We start from the raw sequence: 22,827 nt of genomic DNA on the forward strand, positions 1-22,827 counted from the left end.
TTCTGTTTGTAACTTCAGTTGAATTACATGTAATCATTAAGTGTTTTAAAATTTGTATATGCCCCAAATTTCCAATTAGGGGGTAGATTTGAACATATATGTCCAAAGGGAGGAAATGTGGTGATTTTTATAAACTTCTATATCTTAACAAATATGTTGTTTTATGCTCGCATGAGAAGAAACACTAGTTCTCATGGATGTGTGTGTGTGTTAGTTCGTCCGGCAACAGACTTTATACTCTTATCTTATAGCAGAGATATGAGCAATAAAAGAATCTTTAACCCTTGAAGCTTCCTTTTTTTCTGGTAGATAGGTAAGAGAGAAAAATAACTATTATTTACATTACATTTATTCATTTAACAGACACTTTTATCAAGCGGCAAGCAAAGCGAGCCTCTATCAAACAGAGAACATTACAGGTTTTTTTTTGAGTGGGGACTAGTTAGGGGTTAGTTAAGTGAGTTAGGGGTTAGTTATTATGGGATTTAGAAGGAGAACTATGTTGAAGAATAGCCTGTTTCATATGACAAACAAGAAGGAGGAGCTATGTTAATAGACTTTTTGTAACCAGTCATGTACTTTCATCTCTTTGTTGTCTGTATTACGAATAATTCATTTATGTCTCTCTTTCTTTCTCTCTACATATGTATGTGTATATATATATATATATATATATATAGGCTATATATATATATATATATATATATATATATATATATATATATATATATATATATATATATATATATACACAGTTGATATCAACTCCAGACCTTAAAATGGCTGTAATTCCTAAATGGTAAATGCACAAACCTCTTAAAATAAAGCTGAAATTCTACACTTCGCTCACATCTTGATTGTTTTATTTCAAATCCATTGTGGTGGTGTATAAAGGCAAAATCACAAAAACTACATCAATGTCCAAATACTTCCAGACCTGACTATACAGTCAGGTCTGGAAGTATTTGGACATTGATGTAGTGCAGTCCGAAGTCCCTCGTAGAAGTAAGGTACAGGCTCATGAGCAGTTGCTGATGAAATAAATATTTCCTTGAGCACATTCAAGTGTTGGTAGTGATTTCTCATTTTACAGGTGAATTTCCACCATACTACCCAGCTGGGTGTTCATCCTGCCATAAAATACATTGCGTCTTCCATTTGGTACTCTGTTCATGATACACTTCAAAGCGGCTCAGGGGTATAAAAATGTATGCATTGTACAATGGAAGACTTTACCATCAGTGAGATGCTTTTCCATCAAGCGTCCTATGCCTGCGACTCTGTAAGTTCTTTTTGTTTCTACTTTCTGTACATTGTGCATTTGTGTTTTGTACAAAAACCTATTTATTACTCTCTAAATACGCAGCAGTTCTTCCCCAGGAAAGTATGGTGCATTAAAAGTGCATGACTTGTATGATTTATATGGTTATAAGAAATAGTTTTCTAGCTAAAGTTTTAGTACGTTAGACAAATTAAAAGTGACCTCTGACAAGCTAATATAAAAGGCTAATACTTGTAAGTTTAAATAAAACCCATGACAAGTAAATAGGAAAGGCCTAGGCTTGCACATCAATAGAAACCTCTGAGCTAACAGAACAATTGTTTATTTATTAAGGTAATATAAAAGCCTCTGATGTAGGAACATCGTTTTATGATGAAAGCTATGCATGAAACTGTTTTAGAGTAAATACAATTGGAACACTGGCCATAATTAGAAGATTATTCTTTGGAGTCTGATAATCAACAGTTATTATCTGTTGCCAAAGAAAAATCTTGAAGTTATGGCCACAAGTGTAATATTTCAGTGTCAGATATTTCATAAAATTAAAACACGGATTTAACCTTTGGCTGCACCTATGTCCGTCCTTGGTCACAGGAGACTAAGATAATTTTTTTACTTGATATTTTACTCCTACAGGTCTCCTTGGCTAATAATGTCCACTCTTTGGAAATATTTAATTTCTTTGCCTTAAGAAGCTCTTGAATTGCTTTCTCTGTACATTTTGGGTCATGATACATTTGTACTGTGAAGTGCCATCCTATCAGTTTTCCAGCATTTTACTGAATCTGAGCAGAAAGTATAGCTCTATACACCTCAGAATTCATCTTGCTATTCCTATCAGCAATCACAATCAACCCACACCAGTGACCCAGTTCCATTGGCAGTCATACAGGCCCATGCCACTACCTCCACATGTTTGACAGATGATGTGGTATGCTTTTTTAACATGCACCCTTCCTTTCCTTTTCCATACTCTTCTCTTCCCATCATTCTGGTACAAGTTAATTTTGTTCCAGAACTGGGCAGGCTTTTTGTAGATGTTTTTTAGCAAGTCTAATCTGGCCTTTCTGTTCTTGAGTGTTACCAGTGGTGACATCTTGAGGTAAACTGTCTGTATTTACATTCATGGAGTTGTCTCTTTGACAATGATACGCCTACCTCCTCCAGAGTGTTCTTGACTTGGCTGGGCTAGATGTTGTGAAGGGGTTGTTCATCACCAAGGAAAGAATTCTGTGATCATCCACTTTTTAGTTGCCTTCTGCGGTCTTCCAGGCCTTTTGGTGTTGCTGAGCTCGCCCGTGCATTCCTTCTTTTTAAGAATGTACCAAATTGTTGATTTCGCCACTCCTAAAGTTTCTGCTATCTCTCTGATAGGTCAGTTTTATTTTTTTAGCCTAATGATGCCCTCCTTCACTCTTTGGACAGAGGAAAAATTACGAAAATTGTGCCACTGTCCAAATACTTATGGACCTGATAGTAGGAGATTATAAATTTAATGTTGGTGTAGAACTGTAGCTCCTACAAAACTGTAGGACTTAATCCTCTAATATTGAGTGATGGAAATAGGCACAGGAGAAGGTTAAATGCATGTACTAATTCTATTATGTAAATATCTGACCAGTGTATCAAGTTAATGTATCCGCTTTCAAACATCATTTTAGTTAAAATGTATAGTTAAAATGTTGAAAGTCACTTATATACTTATGTATTCAGCTTTATAATTCAGTTCAATTAAATTTTATTTATATAGTCCTTTTAACAATGGACATTGTCACAAAGCAGCTTTACAGAAATCCAGATATAAAATTTAAATTTATCCCTAATGAGCAAGCCAGGGGAGACAGTGGCAAGGAAAATCACCCTGAGCTGACAAGAGGAAGAAACCTTGAGAATAACCAGACTCAAAAGGGGAACCTATCCTCATCTGGGTGACACTGCTATTCATCTTGCTATTCCTATCAGCAATCACAATCAACCCACACCAGTGACCCAGTTCCATTGGCAGTCATACAGGCCCATGCCACTACCTCCACATGTTTGACAGATGATGTGGTATGCTTTTTTAACATGCACCCTTCCTGAAATGATAAATCATTTCATTTCTATAACTTCTATATGTTGATTAAATGGAAAATAAAAAAGTCAGTTGCAAAGTGCAAGTTTTCCTTTTTCAGCATTGATGTGCTGTTGCATATATGGCATTTGGCAGACTCCCTTCTCCAGAGCGACTTACAGAAGTGCTTTAAAGTCTCCATCAATAAATACATCCTGATACTGGTTCACTAGGTAACAGACTACAGAAGAGAACCATAAGTCTAAAAAACTCTGTTGGGTTAAATCTGTAATATAGTGTAAAAAACCACAGACAACATAAGATTTTTTTTTTTAAAATAATGTGCTAATTTAAGTACTCCATGATGAGAGAGGTCTTTAGTTGTTGTTTGAACACAGCCAGTGACTCAGCTGTTTGGACATCTAGGGGAAGTTCATTCCACCATCTAGGTGCAGAGAAAAGCCTTTCTTTTACCTTGAGAGATGCTGAGACCAGTCCAGCAGTAAAGCTGGGTAGGTGGAGAATGAAGAGGCTAAGGAATTGAGTACACTTCAAACTTTTATTTTACACATACACACAAACAACACACAAACACAAGGTGTATAGAATACACCTTGTACTGAAAAGCAAATTTATCAAGTGAAAAATTTGTATATGCAGCCTTTAGATGGTACCAAAGAAAAGAACAAAAGAAAAAATTCTAAATCCTTTTTCAGTATTTTAATCTCTGATCTGAACTGCCAAGAAGAAATAACACTACTACTCTATTCTGCGATGGAGATAGAGGTAACCATGTGAGGGCTATGTATGTGCATGCACCTGCTGACCTATCCATCCTCCCTAGATTTGCATCATGCAATATGGCAGCAGAGTGGAGCAGTAGAAACAAAGAATACAAATATGACTGACAATAGCAAGACTAGAACAAATATCTGAAAGCAGTTAACCCAGAAGCTCAGCAAAGCACAAAATACAAGCATTGATTTTCTGAGAGAAACAGACAGTAATGCAACAGAGAAAGAAAAAGCTTGTGGGTCGGCTAGCCATTGGCGCCATGCTCGATTTAAAGACGAGGCTCCTCCAATTCCGGAGGCATCTCCATGATGTACTGGCCCAGCGATAATGAAGACTGACTTCTGGTCCATCAATGAGGCAGAGAGCAAGAGAGAGCAAGAAAAAAAAGAGAAAGAAGGCAGCAAGCAGACAAACATGGAACCATGTACACCGGTGCTCATGCATGTAAAAAGCATACTCCAATATTAAAATGTGGAGCTAGTACACAAAATGTTTATAGGTTGTTTTTTGCTCTCCACCATAGGTAAGGCACAGTAACAGCTGAGTGGTGTGGCCAATCCCCCCAAAACAAAAATCACACACAAACATACACAGAGACAAACTCACACAAGTGCATTTATTGTACAGTAAATTGGGCTAGGTTTTCAATGGCGAACACAGAACTCTGATTATACATGATCTGAGAAAAGATAAACTATGCTAGTTAGGCAGTCAGTCTTGCAACAACAACAAAAAATACAATAACTCCTCCCATTTCATTCATTTACATTTTTTCTGCTTTTTTGAACAACCTAACTCAAAAGATCTTAATTGAGAGTGTCCATGCTAAAACTTTTTAACACAACAGTTAACTCTAGTTGAGGATAAGACATTTTATTGAACAGATAGTGATGCATTGTATAACAGTGACTACATAGTCATACAATTTCTGAGAACTGATTCCCTCTTTTGTCATCCCTTTTCAATAGTGGTTTTGATTTGATCATGGTATTGGAGGATTATGCATGTTTTTCTCCACTCCTGTCAGCGAGAAATGTTGGGCAAGTGTAAAGTCAAAATTTCCACTAACAAATAAACCCAAGTAAATACTGAAGGGATAATGCTGGGGATGTTTTAAGGTCAAGGTACAAAATAGGCATCACTTTCTGCTCTGGCCATGGCATTCTTTTCCTCCCCTGCTGCTCCTTTTGTCCATGGGTTTAAGCCTCAGAACCTAGAGAAGTCCTGGTAGGACTGGGGGGCAGGCGGGCAGCTGCACTGTGCTCTGTACGAAAGCTATACTCATACTAGGACAGGAGAAAACACACACACACACACACACACACACACACACACACACACAGAGAATAATTCATCAGGATAACTATATTAGTCATGTTACAATTTTATAATTCACCTCTCCCTTCTACATTCTTATGAGTGCTGTTATGGCAAGGTTTGTTTGTTTGTTTGTTTATTTATTTATTTATACAATCAATAAATGTATCATTCCCCTCATACATGATACATTTTTAAGCAGTAGCTAGCTGCTTCTTGAATGCAAATAGCTTCGTTTATTATTAGTTTGTTTATTATTGTTGTTATTATTGTTATCAATAATAATAATAATAATAATAATAATAATAATAATAGACACAAGAGATGTCAAATGTACCGGACTGGGTGTTATTTTATTTTATACTATGTAAGATATTACAGTACTTTACTGTAAATATGTTTAAAGTTGACTTTATATATATATATATATATATATATATATATATATATATATATATATTTCATTTGGTGTTAATGAAATTAACAACAGGTGCACTAGATGGGCAACAATGAGACGACCCCCAAAACAGGAATGGTTTTACAGGTGGAGGCCACTGACATTTTTTTCCCTACTCATCTTTTCTGACTGTTTTTCACTAGTTTTGCATTTGGCTAGGGTCAGTGTCACTACTGGTAGCGTGAGGCGATACCTGGACCCTACAGAGGTTGCACAGGCAGTCCAACTCCTCCAGGATGGCACATCAATACGTGCCAGAGGGTTTGCTGTGTCTCCCAGTACAGTCTCAAGAGCATGGAGGAGATTCCAGGAGACAGGTAGTTACTCTAGGAGAGCTGGACAGGGCCATAGAAGGTCCTTAACCCATCAGCAGGACCGGAATCTGCTCCTTTGTGCAAGGAGGAACAGGATGAGCACTGCCAGAGCCCTACAAAATGACCTCCAGCAGGCCACTGGTGTTTGGTCTCTGACCAAACAATCAGAAACAGACTTCATGAGGGTGGCCTGAGGGCCCGACGTCCTCTAGTGGGCCCTCTCACTGCCCGGCACCGTGGAGCTCGATTGGCATTTGCCAGTGAACACCAGAATTGGCAGGTCCGGCACTGGTACCCTGTGCTTTTCACAGATGAGAGCAGGTTCACTCTGAGCACATGTGACAGACATGAAAGGGTCTGGAGAAGCTGTGGAGAACGTTATGCTGCCTGTAACATCGTTTAGCATGACCAGTTTGGTGGTGGGTCAGTGATGGTCTGGGGAGGCATATCCATGGAGGGACGCACAGACCTCTACAGGCTAGACAATGGCACCCTGACTGCCATTAGGTATCGGGATGAAATCCTTGGACCCATTGGATTTCATCCCGATACCTACGCTGGTGCAGTGGGTCCTGGGTTCCTCCTGGTGTACGACAATGCCCGGCCTCATGTGGCGAGAGTATGCCGGCAGTTCCTGGAAGATGACGGAATTGATACCATTGAATGGCCCCCTAAATCCAATAGAACGCCTCTGGGACATTATGTTTCGGTCCATCCAACGCCGCCAGGTGGCACCTCAGACTGTCCAGGAGCTCAGTGATACCCTGGTCCAGATCTGGGAGGAAATACCCTAGGACACCATCCGTCGTCTCATTAGGAGCATGCCCTGACGTTGTCAGGCATGCATACAAGCACGTGGGGGCAATACAAACTACTGAGTACCATTTTGAGTTGCTGCAAGGAAATTTCTGCAAAATGGACTAGCCTGCTACATCATTTTTCACTTTGATTTTTGGGGTGACTTTGAATTCAACCCTCTGTAGGTTGATAATTTTAATTTCCATCAAACGATGTGGCATCCTTTCGTTCCACTGATTTTGTATATATATACACTGTGTGTCTGTGCATAATTTTTTTTTTTTTTGAGCAGTGTATATATATATATATATATATATATATATATATATATATATATATATATATATATATATATATATATATATAACAACAGTTATATATAGAACGCCTCTGGGACATTATGTTTCGGTCCATCCAACTATCAATCTATATCAGTATAGATATATTCAGCATGATATTTTTCCCCATTGAGATCTGATGTGTTTTCAAAGTGTTCCTTTAATTTTTTTGAGCAGTGTATATGTATATGTATATTACATCAATGGAAGAGCAATTTCTTCTACATCATGTGGATGGCCGAGTGTGTGTGCGTCGCTTTCCTGGGGAAGAGATGGTACCAGGATGCACTAAGGGAAGAAGGCAAACCGGCAGAGGCAGTGTGATGCTCTGGGCAATATTCTGCTGGGAAACCTTGGGTCCTGGCATTTATGTGGATGTTATTTTGACACTTACCACCTACCGAAACATTGTTGCAAACCAAGTAAGCCCCTTCATGGCAATGGCAAAATTGCCATTGGCATGGCCTATCTTCTTTCAGCAGGATAATTTCTGATGCTCATTGTGGGCACTTTCGGCGGTGGTCAGCAGCTGCAGCTATGCAACCCCATACGCAGCAAGCTGCGATGCACTGCGTGTTCTGACACCACTGACATCTTTCTATCAGCCAGCATTAACTTTTTCAGCAAGTTATGCTACAGTAGCTCTTCTGCTGGATTGGACGAGATGGGCTTGTGTTGTAACAATTAACGAAGATTGTCTAAAGATCACTCCAGAGAGCAGGTTGTTGAGGCCAATAGATTGATACTTTCAAGAATCAAGCCGAGAAGTTCTCTGCAGAGAAAATGCTACTTGGCTCTTCAGAAGTGCATTGTTCTTTTTCATTTACATGAAAAAAAAATCCACATCTTCTTTTTAACAAGACACATGTTCCCATACATGTGTATCCTGTTTTTATCATTACCCCATATCCTTATGTTACTGTTTAAGGAAACCTTACTCACTTAAATTTTCAGCTTGTTCCTGCTTTCCCACCTTAGCAGGCTACACATGCATATGTAAGGTCATATAGGTCACTTTTGGGCCTCGGTTTCTCATGCACACAGTTCCTGTCCCATGCACACAGTTCTTGTCAGCAAGCCTTTTACAGAGATACTGGGTCTAATGATAAATTTTGCACTATATACTTTCAATACATCTATAACATTGAGGATGAGAGCCTCAATGTTATAGATGTATTGAAAGTATATGAGTACATATTTTGTGGATAAATATTTTATACTAGCCTTCGCTCCCCACGCGTAACAGTGAGCCTTGGGTGCCCATGACCCTGTCACTGGTTCACTGGTTGTCCTTCCTTGGACCACTTTTGATAGGTAGTAACCACTGCATAACGGGAACACATTACAAGACCTGCCATTTTGGAGATGCTCTGACCCAGTCGTCTAGCCATTACAATTTGGCCCTTGTCAAAGTTGCTCAGATCCTTATGCTTTACCATTTTTCCTGCTTCCAACACATCTACTTCGAGATCTGACTGTTCACTTGCTGCGTAATATAACCCACCCTTTGACACGTGCCACTGTAACGAGATAATCAATGTTATTCACTTCACCTGTCAGTGGTTTTAATGTTATGGCTGATATCACACACACACACACACACACACACACACACATGAAAGTATTGGAACGGCAATACCCCGCCCCCCACCCGCCCTGCTATACACTGAATACATTTGGGTTTGAGATCAAAAGATGAATATGAAATCAGAATTTCAGCTTTCATTTCCTCATTTTTATGTCTAGATAAACAACTTAAAATATGGCACCTTTTGTTTTGCATTTCTTTGCCTTAAGAAGCCCTTGGGTTGCTTTTGCGGTAGGTTTTATCCATCTGTACTGTGTCTGTGATCATCCACTCATTTTTTCAAGTGATCAAACTATTGGAACATGTGACTGGTCTTTTTTGCATACCACTCATGAGCAGTAAGAATCAGAAGGCCAGACTGGAATCCACAAAGATTGGAATTTGCATGGAATGGTTTGAGGAACATGACAAAGAGTCCAAGGTGTAGACGTGGCCTCCAAATTCACCAGATCTCAATCCGATCTATATATACACACGCACATTATTGTAAATTATTAAAATTGTCATTGTCCATATATATATATATATATATATATGGACAATGACAATTTTAATAATTTACAATAATGTATGTGTGTGTGTGTGTGTGTATGTATATATATATATATATATATATATATATATATATATATATATATATATATATATATATACACACACACACTATATTGCCAAAAGTATTGGGACACCCCTCCAAATCATTGAATTCAGGTGTTCCAATCACTTCCACAGCCACAGGTATATAAAATCAAGTACCTAGGCATGCAGACTACTTCTGCAAACATTTGTGAAAGAATAGGTCGCTCTCAGGAGCTCAGTGAATTCAAGCGTGGTACTGTGATAGGTTGCCACCTGTGCAATAAGTCCATTCGTGAAATTTCCTCACTACTAAATATTCTAAATAAGGGTCAGCGCATGCTGAGGCGCGCAGTGCGCAGAAGTGGCCAACTTTCTGCAGAGTCAATAGCTACAGACCTCCAAACTTCGTGTGGCCTTCAGATTAGCTCAAGAACAGTGCGTAGAGAGCTTCATGGAATGGGTTTCCATGGCCGAGCAGCTGCATCCAAGCCTTACATCACCAAGTGCAATCCAAAGCGTCGGATGCAGTGGTGTAAAGCCACTGGACTCTAGAGCAGTTGAGACATGTTCTCTGGAGTGACGAATCATGCTTCTCTGTCTGGCAATCCGATGGACGAGTCTGGGTTTGGCGGTTGCCAGGAGAACGGTACTTGCCTGACTGCATTGTGCCAAGTGTAAAGTTTGGTGGAGGGGGGATTATGGTGTGGGGTTGTTTTTCAGGGGTTAGGCTTGGCCCCTTAGTTCCAGTGAAAGGAACTCTTAATGCTTCAGCATACCAAGACATTTTGGACAATTTCATGCTCCCAACTTTGTGGGAACAGTATGGGGATGGCCTCTTCCTGTTCCAACATGACCGCTCACCAGTGCACAAAGCAAGGTCCATAAAGACATGGATGAGCGAGTTTGGTGTGGAGGAACTTGACTGGCCTGCACAGAGTCCTGACCTCAACCCGACAGAACACCTTTGGGATGAATTAGAGCAGAGACTGCAAGCCAGGCCTTCTCGTCCAACATCAGTGCCTGACCTCACAAATGCGCTGATGGTCAAAAATTCCCAAAAACACACTCCTAAACCTTGTGGAAAGCCTTCCCAGAAGAGTCGAAGGTGTTATAGCTGCCAAGGGTGGGTCAACATTAAAGTTCATGTGCATGTAAAGGCAGACATCCCAAAACTTTTGCCAATATAGTGTGTATATATATATATATATATATATATATATATATATATATATATATATATATATATATATATATATACACACACTATATTGCCATATGTATATATATATATATAATATATATATATTTCAAGGGGCTTTAATTCAAGGGGTTTAACAAGGGGTCTTGCATTAACCATTTAGGAATTACAGCCATTTTTTTTTTTTACATAGTCCCTTCATTTTCACAGGCTCAAAAGAAATTGGACAGTTAACTGATAAGCAGTTTCATGGCCAACAAGGTGTCGATGCAAGTGAAGAAGGCTGAAGAAACAAAAAAGACCTATCAGAGAGATAGCAGAACCTTTAGGAGTGGCCAAATTAACAATTTGGTACATTCTTTAAAAGAAGGAATGCACTGGCAAGCTCAGCAGCACCAAAAGGCCTGGAAGGCTGCGGAAGACAACTAAAGTGAATGATCACAGACACAATACAGATGGATAAAACGTACCGCAAAAGCAACCAAAGGGCTTCTTAAGGCAAAGAAATGCAATGTTCTTAAAGGGCCAAGTCAGTGACCTGATCTCAACCCAACTGAGCATGCATTTCACTTACTGAAGACACAAAGACCCACAAACAAGCAGCAACTGAAGGCGGCTGCAGCAAAGGCCTGGAAAGCATCTCAAGGGAAGAATCATTTGGCGATGTTCATGGGTTCCAGACTTCAGGGAGTCATTGACTGCAAAGGCTTTGTATCCACGTATTAAAAATAATCCTAATATATAAATATTAGTATGATAATATTAATATATAATAATATTATATAATATTAATATACACTTAATATAAATATTAATATTTATTATGTTAGTTTGTCCAATTACTTCTTAGGTTGCACACATTTGTCCTGAAGGGTACGCACATGTTTAGACTCAAATATATGCAAGCAATTTTTGCACACTGAACGCCATGAATATCGGTCAGCCACAAGCTTCTCAAGGTCCTTTGGAGCCATGCCACACACCTTCATATTTGCTTTCAGAACATCTTTGTAACGTTTACACTGGCCACCGACAGATCAAGCGTCGTGTCCCAGCTGACTGTAGAAACACATCTTAGGTATGCGGTATCATTCATCCGAACTACATGCCCAGTCCAGCGAAAGAGAGCGATCATCAAAAAAGCTTCAATGCTAGTTATGTCGTATATTCTTATGACCTCTGTATTTGATCATTTGTCCTGACATCTAATGTGCGCTATGCTGCAATGCATATAAAACTGATCAACTACATACATGTATATACACACACACGGTTTAAATACCTTGGATCCTATGTCACAGTTGATGGTGACACAATACGAAATGCACGAATGCAAATGAACGCAGCATGGGTAAAGTGGCGCCAAACAACTGGAGTCCTCTGAGACTCAACATGTCTGAAATCCAAGGTCTATTGAACTGTCATTAGACCAATAGCATTATATGGAGCGGAGTGTTGGAGGATAACCAAAAAACATGATATTACAAACATTGATGTAACCCTTGGTGTTGCCCCAATTCAAGAAAAGATGCAAGTAGCACACCTGAGGTGGTACAGTGAAGTAGTGAAGACCCAGTCGCCAAAATAGCACTAGCACTCAGCCCAGAAAGCAAGCAATGACATGGAAGACCAAAGAAACGATGGCTGGATCAGATAAAGGAAGACATACGTGCAGCCAATGTCACCAAAGAGGATGCAGCAGACCGTGCAAAATGGAGGCAACAATGCACAAAATCTGACCGTGTGACCAAGCAGGACAACACCTAGGCTGGACAAAGAAGATGACACACACACTCACCGGCCACTTTATTAAGAGCACCTGTTCACCTGGACATTCATGCACTTATCTAATCAGCCAATCATGTGGCAGCAGCACAATGCATAAAATCAGGCAGATATAGGTCAAGAGCTTCAGTTAATGTTCACATCAAACATCAGCATGGGGAGAAAGTGTGATATCAGTGACTTTAACCGTGGCATGGTTGTTGGTGCCAGATGGGCTGGGTTGAGTATTTCAGAAACTGCTGGTCTCCTGGGAATTTCACACACAAGTCTCTAGAATTTACACAGAATGGTGTGAAAAACAGAAAATATTGAGTGAGTGACAGTTCTGTGGTTGGAAACACCTTGTTGATAAGAGAGGGTAGAGGAAAATGTTTTTCAGTTTCAGGAACTGAACACTGAAAACCCCAATCCAAAACAAACAACAACTGAAAGAAGCTGCAGTACAAGCCTGGAAAAGCTGAGTTATAGTAACTCAAATAATCACTCTTTACAACCGTGGTGAGCAGAAAAGCATCTCAGCATGCACAAAACATCGAACCTTGTGGTAGATGGTCTGCAACAGCAGAAGACCACATTAGGTTCTACTCCTGTCAGCCAAGAAAAGGAAGGCTCACCCAAACTGGACAGTTGAAGATTAGGAAAAAAAATCACCTGGTCTTTTTCCAGTCTTTCCACAACCAAGTACTTCATCAGGGGGAAAAAAGTGACTGGCCAAGTCAATCACCAGACCTTAACCCAATCGAGCATGCATTTCACCTCCTAAATACGAGACTGAAAACCTCACCCCAAAACAAACAACACCTGAAAGAAGCCTGGAAAAGCATCACAAAGGAATAATGCACCATTTGGTAATGTCAGTGGGTCTCTGGCTTGATGCAGTTATTGCAAGCAAGGTGAGCTTTTGCTCACCTAAAAATTTGGTGGTCTGCCACCAAAGGTGCCATGTTCTAAGTGGTTTAACATATCTAGATATACATATATCAGGAAATGAATGCTGAAATTATCATCTATTGTCTCATATTCATCTTTTGATGTGTCCAGTGTACAGTGGATATAAAAAGTCTACACACCGCGGTTAAAATGGCAGTTTTTTGTGATGTCAAACCAAGACAAATCATGTTCCACCCTCAATCTTAAATTACAATGTATAAAGAGTAAGTGAAAAACAAACAGAAACATTTTAGGGAAAAATAGGAAAAATAAAAAACTTACAACAACCTGTACACACCCCTAAAGTACGCACCCCTAAACTAATACATTGTTGATTACTGTACCTTTTGATTACTGTATACCACGCAGTCTTTTTGGCTAAGAGTCTATCAGCGTGGCACATCTTAACTTAGCAATATTTTCTCACCCTTTCTTGTAAAAAAATTCTAGCTCCATCAGATTTTTAGGGCATCTCCTGTGCACATCAGGTCACCCCAAAGATTTTTAGTTGGATTAAGGTCTGGGCTCTGTCTAGGTCATTCAAAAACATTGATCTTCTTTTGGTTAAGCCATCCCTTTGTTGATTTGGATGTATGCTTTGGGTCACTGTCACACTAAAAGGGGAAATTCCTTTTTATCTTCAGCTTACAAGCAGACATCTGAAAGTTTTGCACTAAAATCGACTGGTATTTGTAGCTATTCATGATTCCACCTTGATAAAAGCCCCAGTTTTGCCTAAGAAAAGCAGTCCTAAAACATGATGCTGCCACCACCATGCTGCACCATGGGTATTGTGTTCTTTTGGTGATGTGTTTTTTTTTTTTTGCACCAAACATACCTTTTGGAATTATGGAATTATTTTGGAATTGGTCTCATCAGATCATAACATTTTTCATGTAGTTTGGGGTGATTTAGTTGAGCTTGGAATTTTTTTGTTGAGAAAGGGCTTTCGTCTACCCACCCTACCCCATAGCCCACAGTTTTTGTGAAGAATAAGAGAGATTGTTGTCACATGCAGAGGCTAATCAGTAATGTTGCCATGGGTTTCTTGGCAGCCTCCCTGTTAAGTTTTTTCTTGTCCTTTTATAAAATTTGTAGGGACGTCCTGTTCTCGGTGATGTCACTGTGGTGCTCCCTTTTTTCCACTTGTTCATGGTGTTCCATGGTACATCTAATGTTTTGGAGTATTTTTGTACCTCTTTTGTACCTCACTTCTGATCAATACCTTTCGACAGTGGGACCCAAGACCCATTGTAATTCTGTAATTTTGTACAGGCTTTGTAAGCGCTTCAGAACTCTGATGAAACAAAGAAGATGTGAAAAAAAATCATATAGAAACAGCTGGTCTTTATTTGGGGTTAATCAGAATAATTTCATTGATGACAGTTGAATGATAATTACTTTTGAACATGAGATTGAAAGTGATTGGTTCATTCTGAACACAGCCACATCCCCAAGTATAAAGATTATAAAATAATATTTTACAATCCCCCAATTATAAAACCAGTGTATTGTAAGTTTTTTTTTTCCCTAAAATGTTAATTTTAATGTTAAATGATTGTTTTTCACTTAATTTTTATACATTGTAATTTTACACTGAGGATGGTAAAAGTTCTGACATGAACTTGGTTTAATTTTTTTACATCACAAAAACTTGCCATTTTAACAGGGGTGTGTAGACTTTTTATATCCACTGTATAGCAAAAACAAAAGAATTGGCCTTGCCATTCCAATACTTTCGGGAGGGACAAATCCTGAAAGTCAGTGGTGCTGGAGCACACTCAGCACCCATAGTTCCTGCATTCGTGGTGGTGGTCGTAGTAGAGGTAGTACTAGCAGTAACATCCTTTAGTAAAGGCTCTTTTATTTCCTCCTTGACCCACACATTTTGAATCTTCTCATTCAATTAGTTAGATCATAACTCTCTTCAAAATTAATTAGTATACAGTACTGTGCAAAAGTCTTAGGCATATGCGAAGAAATGCTGTACAGCAAAGATGCCTTCAAAAATAATGAAATTCAATGTTTCTACATTAAAAACAAATGAATTGGCAATAAAGAGCAGTAAACAGTAATAAAGTCAATATTTGGTGTGACGACCCTTTACTTAAAAAAAAAAAAAGTCTTGGGTACAATTTGTGCAGTTTTAGAATGAAAATATCTGTTAGGTTTTACTGGTTTTACTGAACCAGCCACAATTCTTCTGGAGACTTTGACTGTCACACTTGCTTCTTATTTTTGCATGCACAAGCCAGCAGCCTTCATCATGTTTTTTGAAAATTGGCCTCTTACATAATATGCTGCTTTCTTTACTGACATACAAACATTTACTAACGTTTAATTTTCTGCTGGAAAGCTAATGTTTGGAAAGCTAAAATTTTATTGTACTGACTCAATAATTTAGAAGTCATAAAATAAAAATCTTTAACAAAGTTTGTACTAAAAAAACAGGGTGCCTAAGACTTTTGCACAGAACTGTACATAAAATGTTTCACAGTGTAGACATAGGTTGCATTTTGCATTACCTCAACAGTCTGTGCATGTTTTACATCTTATGAAATGGGAATCTATCACAAGGTAGATGCAATGCAGGGACTACAGAGTGCTTCCAAAATTTGAAAAAAGGTAACTGGTTGCAGAAACATATATACTCCAAAAAACTCACCTCTTTTTCAATCTCTGCAAGGGATTTAATCCTTATGCCCATCAGGTCTACCTGTTGTAACTGTAAAAGTGAGCAAGAGGTTAGGTAAACCAGTAGTTGCCATTATTATTACTTCAAGATCTTGCAGGTACACTGATCATAAATGGGTTCAGTACTACAATGCTAGGAGAGAGGGAAAAAACATCCTTCAGGTGAGAAAGTATCACTTCCCTCCTGCTGATGCTGGCACACATTCATGTTTCATCTTTGACAGATAGAAACCAATGAACAGAAATACTGAGCTTACATTCAGTAAAACTGACATTTACTAAAGCCTATGCTGTGTGTTCAATTATTCAGTCCCACAGTAACAGCTAGCGGTGGTTAAAATTCAAACTGCATGTAAGTTCAAATTGCCACTATGTCTGAACAATACTGATGAAACAGAAACAGAATGAATCACAATTTTTTGTCTTAGAAATGTTATCATGACTGACTTATGATACTTTGACCAATTTTGTCAAAGAATAATGAATCAACCATGAATATGTAAATATTTATATATTTTTTAACTTCTTATGTTACTGTAGCAGACCGTGGTAGCTAAAATTGTTTTGTGGATGTTTGAGAATCACAGCTTATTTGGATTTTAATTACTGGTTTACTGGCAAATTTGTACTGCAATAGCCTAAATCCTGAGGCTACAAATAACTGCTATTTTAAAATTCTTTAACAGCTTACCTTTCAATTGTTTTTCTTCTGTAGATTTGTTATGCTTGCATGATATGCATGCATTATGTTATATGGTAAAATGACTGGTCGTTAGTCACAGTGAGGTAGGGGGAATACACACCTCTCTCAATACTTTAAGCTACTCTAATTTGATTCTCCTAGTTTACTAGAGTTTTTAAAATCAGTTGGAGAGCCTTTGCCCATTCATAATACCCTTTAATTAAAACCAATTATGATTGCACATATCGTATAGTTTTCTGGACACTGAACAGACAGACATAGCAAATTTGTTTAAGTCTTTAAGTAAAGGGTAAGTCTTTAAGTAGCTGTAAATAACTAATCTAATTTTTGGAGTCCTGGATGGGAAGACCTGTACTGCAAATAGGAATGACACTCTGGAGGTTTCTAATGAATAATGGTTTTGAAAGAGGAATCTGCTGACCTCATTGACATGTCTAAAAAGGTTATCCTCAAGCCAGGTTCATGTTTATTCTGAGAAGAAATGAACAGCTGGGGCTCTTCAAGTGAACAGGTAGCAACACAATTTGCAAAAGCAATTTGGCTGGGTTTATAGCTTTCATGTTTGGCATTCGGTGGAAACGTGGCATGAAGCCTGTAGAGCATTACAGAATTGAAACAATAAAAAAAATTCTAAATCACTTATCAATCTATAAGAGAGAGAGAGAGAGAGAGAGTGTGTGTGTGTGTGTGTGTGTGTGTCTGTGTGTGCGTGTAAAATACTTGCGTGTAATGTGTAATGCCAATATTCTTATTAGGCCATCAGTGAGATCTTGTGATATAATGCATTGTACAGCCATAAGAGTTACACTGCCAGACTACTGATAGATATTAGATCTATCAGTAGCCCTCACATCTAATATCACAGTTGTTTCTCTGGAAACTTTGAGTACTATGGTGAACTGTTAATACTTCTACCTTATTAGTGAAGTGCACTGCAGTTATTCACAGGATTAATTATCTGACTGACTGACTCGGACAGACGGAGCAACGGACTTTGTCGATCTCCCAAGGGGAATTTTGGGTATCTAAGTCTACTTCTAAGCCAAAACGTTGATATTTGCAGCACAGCTTTGTCCAAGAAGTCTAGGGTGTAAACAGAAATATCTTGGTTTGACCTCTATTGGTCCAACTCTGCTACTGCAATCTGTGACATCTTGCACCTACATCTTCATCTAAGCTACTTGGGAATGTACCTGTGTTTTAAAGTGTATCTGAAAACTGGAATGGCTGTAAATTACATTGCCTCATACATTTTACATTACTTCCATACGACAAAGAATTCAAAATGACAAAGGCAGACTTACATCACTGGAAGCACATGCAAACTTCTCAGAGATCACAAAGGGCACTCCATCCATAGCTAAAATTCAAAACAGTGAACAAAAACAAACCCTCAAAATGACCATTGAAGTAATGGTAGCCATAAAGAGGTAAAAGATCATTAATAAGGCTGTTCCAGTGGAACCAGAGGAGAAAAAAGGGAAGGGTCAACAGAGCATCATATTAGTGTCATTAGTGTCATATGAAACCATTAAACCATATAAATTGTGTTGCTACCACACATTGAACACAGGTTGTATACATTTACATCAACTGTCAGAAAAACAGTAGCACAGACCAAACCTGAGATGACATGAAAGTTTTTACCTGAGATGGCATATAGGGTGGAGCTCTGGTGTTCATAGTCAGGTCGAGTGGTACTCCTCCTAAAACTGGCAGGTAGGGTCATAGATATGTGTCTGTGAAAAAACACATGCATTACCTTATAATTAAACACTACCCAATTACTGTACAAAAATTTATCAGCCTGCAAAAATTAACAAATTAATTTTTTTCTATTCATATTTAAGACCAAGTCCCCTTCTTGAATCAGTTTAAAATTAACTAATTATATCTCACTATACATTTAACCTGAGAATAGCTGCGCTATTATTACAATGCTTGCAAAGTGATGTATTGTTATTCCTCCTAGTACTTATTATTACAGTACTTGCAAAGTGTTGTTATTCCTTCTAAAAATTAATAACACTTCAATAACAACATTTATTCATTTTTATTTATAACAATAAGAAGTAGAAGAAGACTACAACAATCATAAATATTAGGATTATTTTTAATACTTGGATGCAAATCCTTTACAGTCAATGACTGCCTGAAATCAGGAACCCATGGACATCACCAAATGCTGAGTTTCCTCCCCTGAGATGCTTTGCCAGGCCTTTACTGCAGCTGCCTTCAGTTGCTGCTTGTTTGTGGGTCTTTCTGACTTCAGTTTTGTCTTCAGTAATTGAAAAGCAATTTTTTGAGGTGAGGTCATTGGACATTTAAGAACATTTAACTACTTTGCCTTAAGAAGCCCTTGGGTTGCTTTCATGGTATGTTTTGGGTCATTATGCATCTGTACTGTGAGGCACCGTTTTGCAGCATTTGACTGAATCTAAGCAGAAAGTTTTTAGCGAAATCTTTTTTGCCATGGTATTTTCTGGTATGTTAAATACCATAGGTGATTTTGGAGAGAGTGCAGAGTGTTAGCTAGCTTTTTTTTTTTTTTCCCAAATGTGTGCCAAGCAACAGCAAGAAAACATTATATACAGTCAGGTCCATAAATATTGGGACAGTGACACAGTTTTGGTAATTTTGCCTCTGTACACCACCACAATGGATTTGAAATGAAGCAGTCAAGATGTGACTGAAGTGTAGACTTTCAGCTTTAATTCAACGGCTTCAAGAAAAACCGGCATTAACCGTTTAGGAATTACAGCCATTTTTTACAGAGTCCCTCCATTTTCACAGGCTCAAAAATAATGGGACAATTGACTGATAAGCAGTTCCATGGCCAGCTGTGGCCTGTTTCCTCCTTATATCATGATAAATTAAGGAGATAAAAGGTCTGGAGGTGATTCCAAGTGTTGAATTTGCATTTGGTAGCTGTTCATGGGAATTCTCAATATTCCGTCCAAAGAGGTGTTGATGCAAGTGAAGGAGGCCATCATTAGGCTGAAAAACCAAAACAGACCTATCAGAGAGATAGCAGAAACTTTAGGAGGGCCAAATCAACAATTTGGTACATTCTTAAAAAGAAGGAATGCACTGGTGAGCTCAGCAACACCAAAAGGGTTGTGGCCTGGGAGACCACAGAAAACAACTAAAGTGGATGATTGCAGAATTCTTTTCTTATTGAAGAACAACCCCTTCACAACATCTAGCCAAGTCAGGAACACTCTGGAGGAGGTAGGCCTATCATTGTCAAAGTCTACAATCAAGAGCCACCTTCATGAATGTAAATACAGACGGTTTACCTCAAGATGCAAACTTCTGGTAACACTCAAGAACACAAAGGCCAGATAAGACTTTGCTAAAAAACCTCTAAAAAAAAGCCTGACCAGTTCTGATGCAAGATTAACTTGTACCAGAATGATGGGAAGAGAAAAGTATGGAGAAGGAAAGGGAGGGCTCATGATCCAAAGAACACCACATCATCCGTCAAACATGTGGAGGCAGTGTTATGGCATGGGCATGTTTGGCTGCCAATGGAACTGGGTCACTGGGGTTTATTGATAATGTGACTGTTGATAGAAGTAGCAGGATGAATTCTGAAGTGTACAGAGCTATACTTTTATACTTCGGATTCAGTCAAATGCTGCAAAACTGATAGGACAGCGCTTCACAGTACAGATGGATAACAACCCAAAACATACTGTGAAAGCAGCCCAAGAGCTTGGAAATTAAACGTTCTTAAATGGCCGAGTCAGTCACCTGACCTCAACCCAACTGAGCTGCTTTTCACTTACTGAAGACAAATCTGAAGGCAGAATGACCCACAAACAAGCAGCAACTGAAGATGGCTGCAGTAAAGACCTGGCAAATCATCTCAAGGGAGGAAACTCAGCATTTGGTGATGTTCATGGGGTCCAGACTTCAGGCAGTCATTGACTGCAAGGATTTACATCCAAGTAATAAAAATAATCCTAATATTTATGATTATATTAGTTTGTCCCATTGTCCCAGCCTTGAAATAAACTTATGATACCAACCCACCATGACATTAAGGCTCTTAATGTCAGTAGGGACAGGAAAGTCAGCAATAGCTGCTACTTTCTTCCAGCCACTCCTTTCCCTGTCACTATGTGGCCCAGAAAATTAGGTTCTGTCTGGAAAAAAAAAATGGAATTTTTTTCTGGTTGAGTTGGCTTCATGCAATTTCCTAAGCACCAGTTCCAGGTCCTTTAGACGTTGTGACTGTGACCTTTAATACACAATAATGTTATCCATACAGGGGAACCACACTTTGCCTTTCAGGTTCCCCAATAACTGGAAACTGGAAAAGTCCCATGTGTGTAATCACCGATCATCCTCACCCATCTCAATGTAGCAATAGCCACTCTGTAAATCCAAAGTACTGAAATATGCAGCTCCATTCATGGACTCAAGGATTTCATGGACGAGGGGCATTGTATATCGGTACTTCATCCACAGTCAGAATTTCATGTTTAATGATGTTTAATGACACTCGCATGTCCCATTTGATTTGTCTAGATGGTTGACCATTTCTGCAGCAATGGCCTAATAATCTCTGGTTGGGTGAGTGCATGTGGATCTTGTTGGTTATAACAGTGAGGTATCTCGAGCCATATACAACTGCATTTTGACAAGGTCAAAGGATGGCAAAGGGGAATTTAAGAACCTATGAAATTTTCCATCTGGCATTATGTATTCGCCATGGTAAGGGTTGAGCATTAGCTGGCTAGCAGTGGTAGATACAAGCTCTACAACAAACAAACTCTCATCCACCAAGTTTCCACCAAATTTCATTCTGCAACAGAGCTGTCATCATCATGAAAATATTCAAAATTTTATATATGTAAAACACAATGTTTGTCAAATGTATATGTAATGTTAACATATACATTTAATATATGTTAAATGTATAAGTATTAGAGAGACAGTAGCTAAGTAGTAGAGAGACAGTAGCTCAGAGTAGCAAGTGAAACCTCGCTGTGACTCTAATTTTCAAACTTTACATTATTATATGCAAAGACTTTCAATCCAATTAAATTTTATTTGTAAAGCTCTTTAAACAATAGACATTGTCAGAAAGCAGAATATATAAATTCAGGATATAAATTTTAAGTTTATAAATTTTCTTAAATCTTGCATTGATGTTCCTGGCTTCCTGTGTACCCAGCAAATGTCATCCCTGTGAGGTCACTTGAATGAGGTTGAGGGGCCTTGTGACCCATGTACAGCCTGTTGATGCCTTTTCCAGAGAAAATACTTTAATGCCACTTTGTTCCCCCTCAGTACTGGATTCTGCAGGGTTATTTACGGCCTCTGACATCTTGGGCATAATTTCATTCCAGGTTTCACATCTGCATTTATTCTTTTGACGAAGATGTTTGCCAGTTCAATTGAAACACGCAGTCCAGCTCGTACAGATATTTTTGTGTTTGTTGAAGGGATCACAACATTTTCTCTGGTATCTCTGGTATTCAGATATAGAATTAAACAATACTAATTCTAGGCAGCAGAAAATGTACTGACAACTAGAATGATCCACAGACCAGTTGTCATTACATTTTCCAGAATACTCATTGCTTCCACATTGATGACATCAGCAATATTTTAGGTATATGTTTTACAGAAGTATAAGAAGATATATAAAGAACATGGCACTTCGAGTGCTAGTAGTACTAGAACCACTACTTACGCAATGCTAAAATTCATATCTCTAGCACCTTGTCAAGACTGAATTAGATGGTTTTTAAAATTGTAAATATTTGTACATTTTACCAATTTCAGCAATACTGGTTTGTGTTTAAACAAAATCTAGTGCTTATTTGTGATTAAAAACTAGTGGTTTTACCCCACTAGTTTCACAATACAAGATACAAGAAAGAAAACAGAGATTTATAGTATAGACAATTCTCTATAGTTTAGTCAAGAGTAGTAAACTTGATTTTCTTAAATTCGTAATGGTTTCTGTCTAAAATATTGAT

The 22,827-nt window shown here is 38.4% G+C and overlaps 1 protein-coding gene across 4 annotated transcripts in view; it reads right to left on the reverse strand.

The window, feature by feature from the left end:
• The window catches only part of mvb12ba (multivesicular body subunit 12Ba), a 115,342-nt gene that overhangs the window by 13,551 nt on the left and 78,964 nt on the right, over positions 1 to 22,827 (reverse strand). Inside the window, exons 7-10 of one of the 4 annotated variants that reach the window (XM_026922407.3) lie at positions 18,479 to 18,570; positions 18,136 to 18,191; positions 16,100 to 16,159; positions 4,728 to 5,416 (exon numbers count right to left, since the gene is read on the reverse strand). In XM_026922407.3, coding sequence (XP_026778208.1) covers positions 5,330 to 5,416; positions 16,100 to 16,159; positions 18,136 to 18,191; positions 18,479 to 18,570 — 295 coding nt within the window. In that variant the 3' untranslated portion in view covers positions 4,728 to 5,329. Of the gene's footprint in view, positions 1 to 4,727; positions 5,417 to 7,387; positions 8,875 to 16,099; positions 16,160 to 18,135; positions 18,192 to 18,478; positions 18,571 to 22,827 lie in introns of those variants that run through there. The other 3 variants (XM_053230596.1, XM_053230597.1, XM_034300936.2) reach the window with 3 other exon arrangements.

This window comes from Pangasianodon hypophthalmus, chromosome 27, assembly GCF_027358585.1.
Source record: "Pangasianodon hypophthalmus isolate fPanHyp1 chromosome 27, fPanHyp1.pri, whole genome shotgun sequence".
NCBI lineage: Eukaryota > Metazoa > Chordata > Actinopteri > Siluriformes > Pangasiidae > Pangasianodon > Pangasianodon hypophthalmus.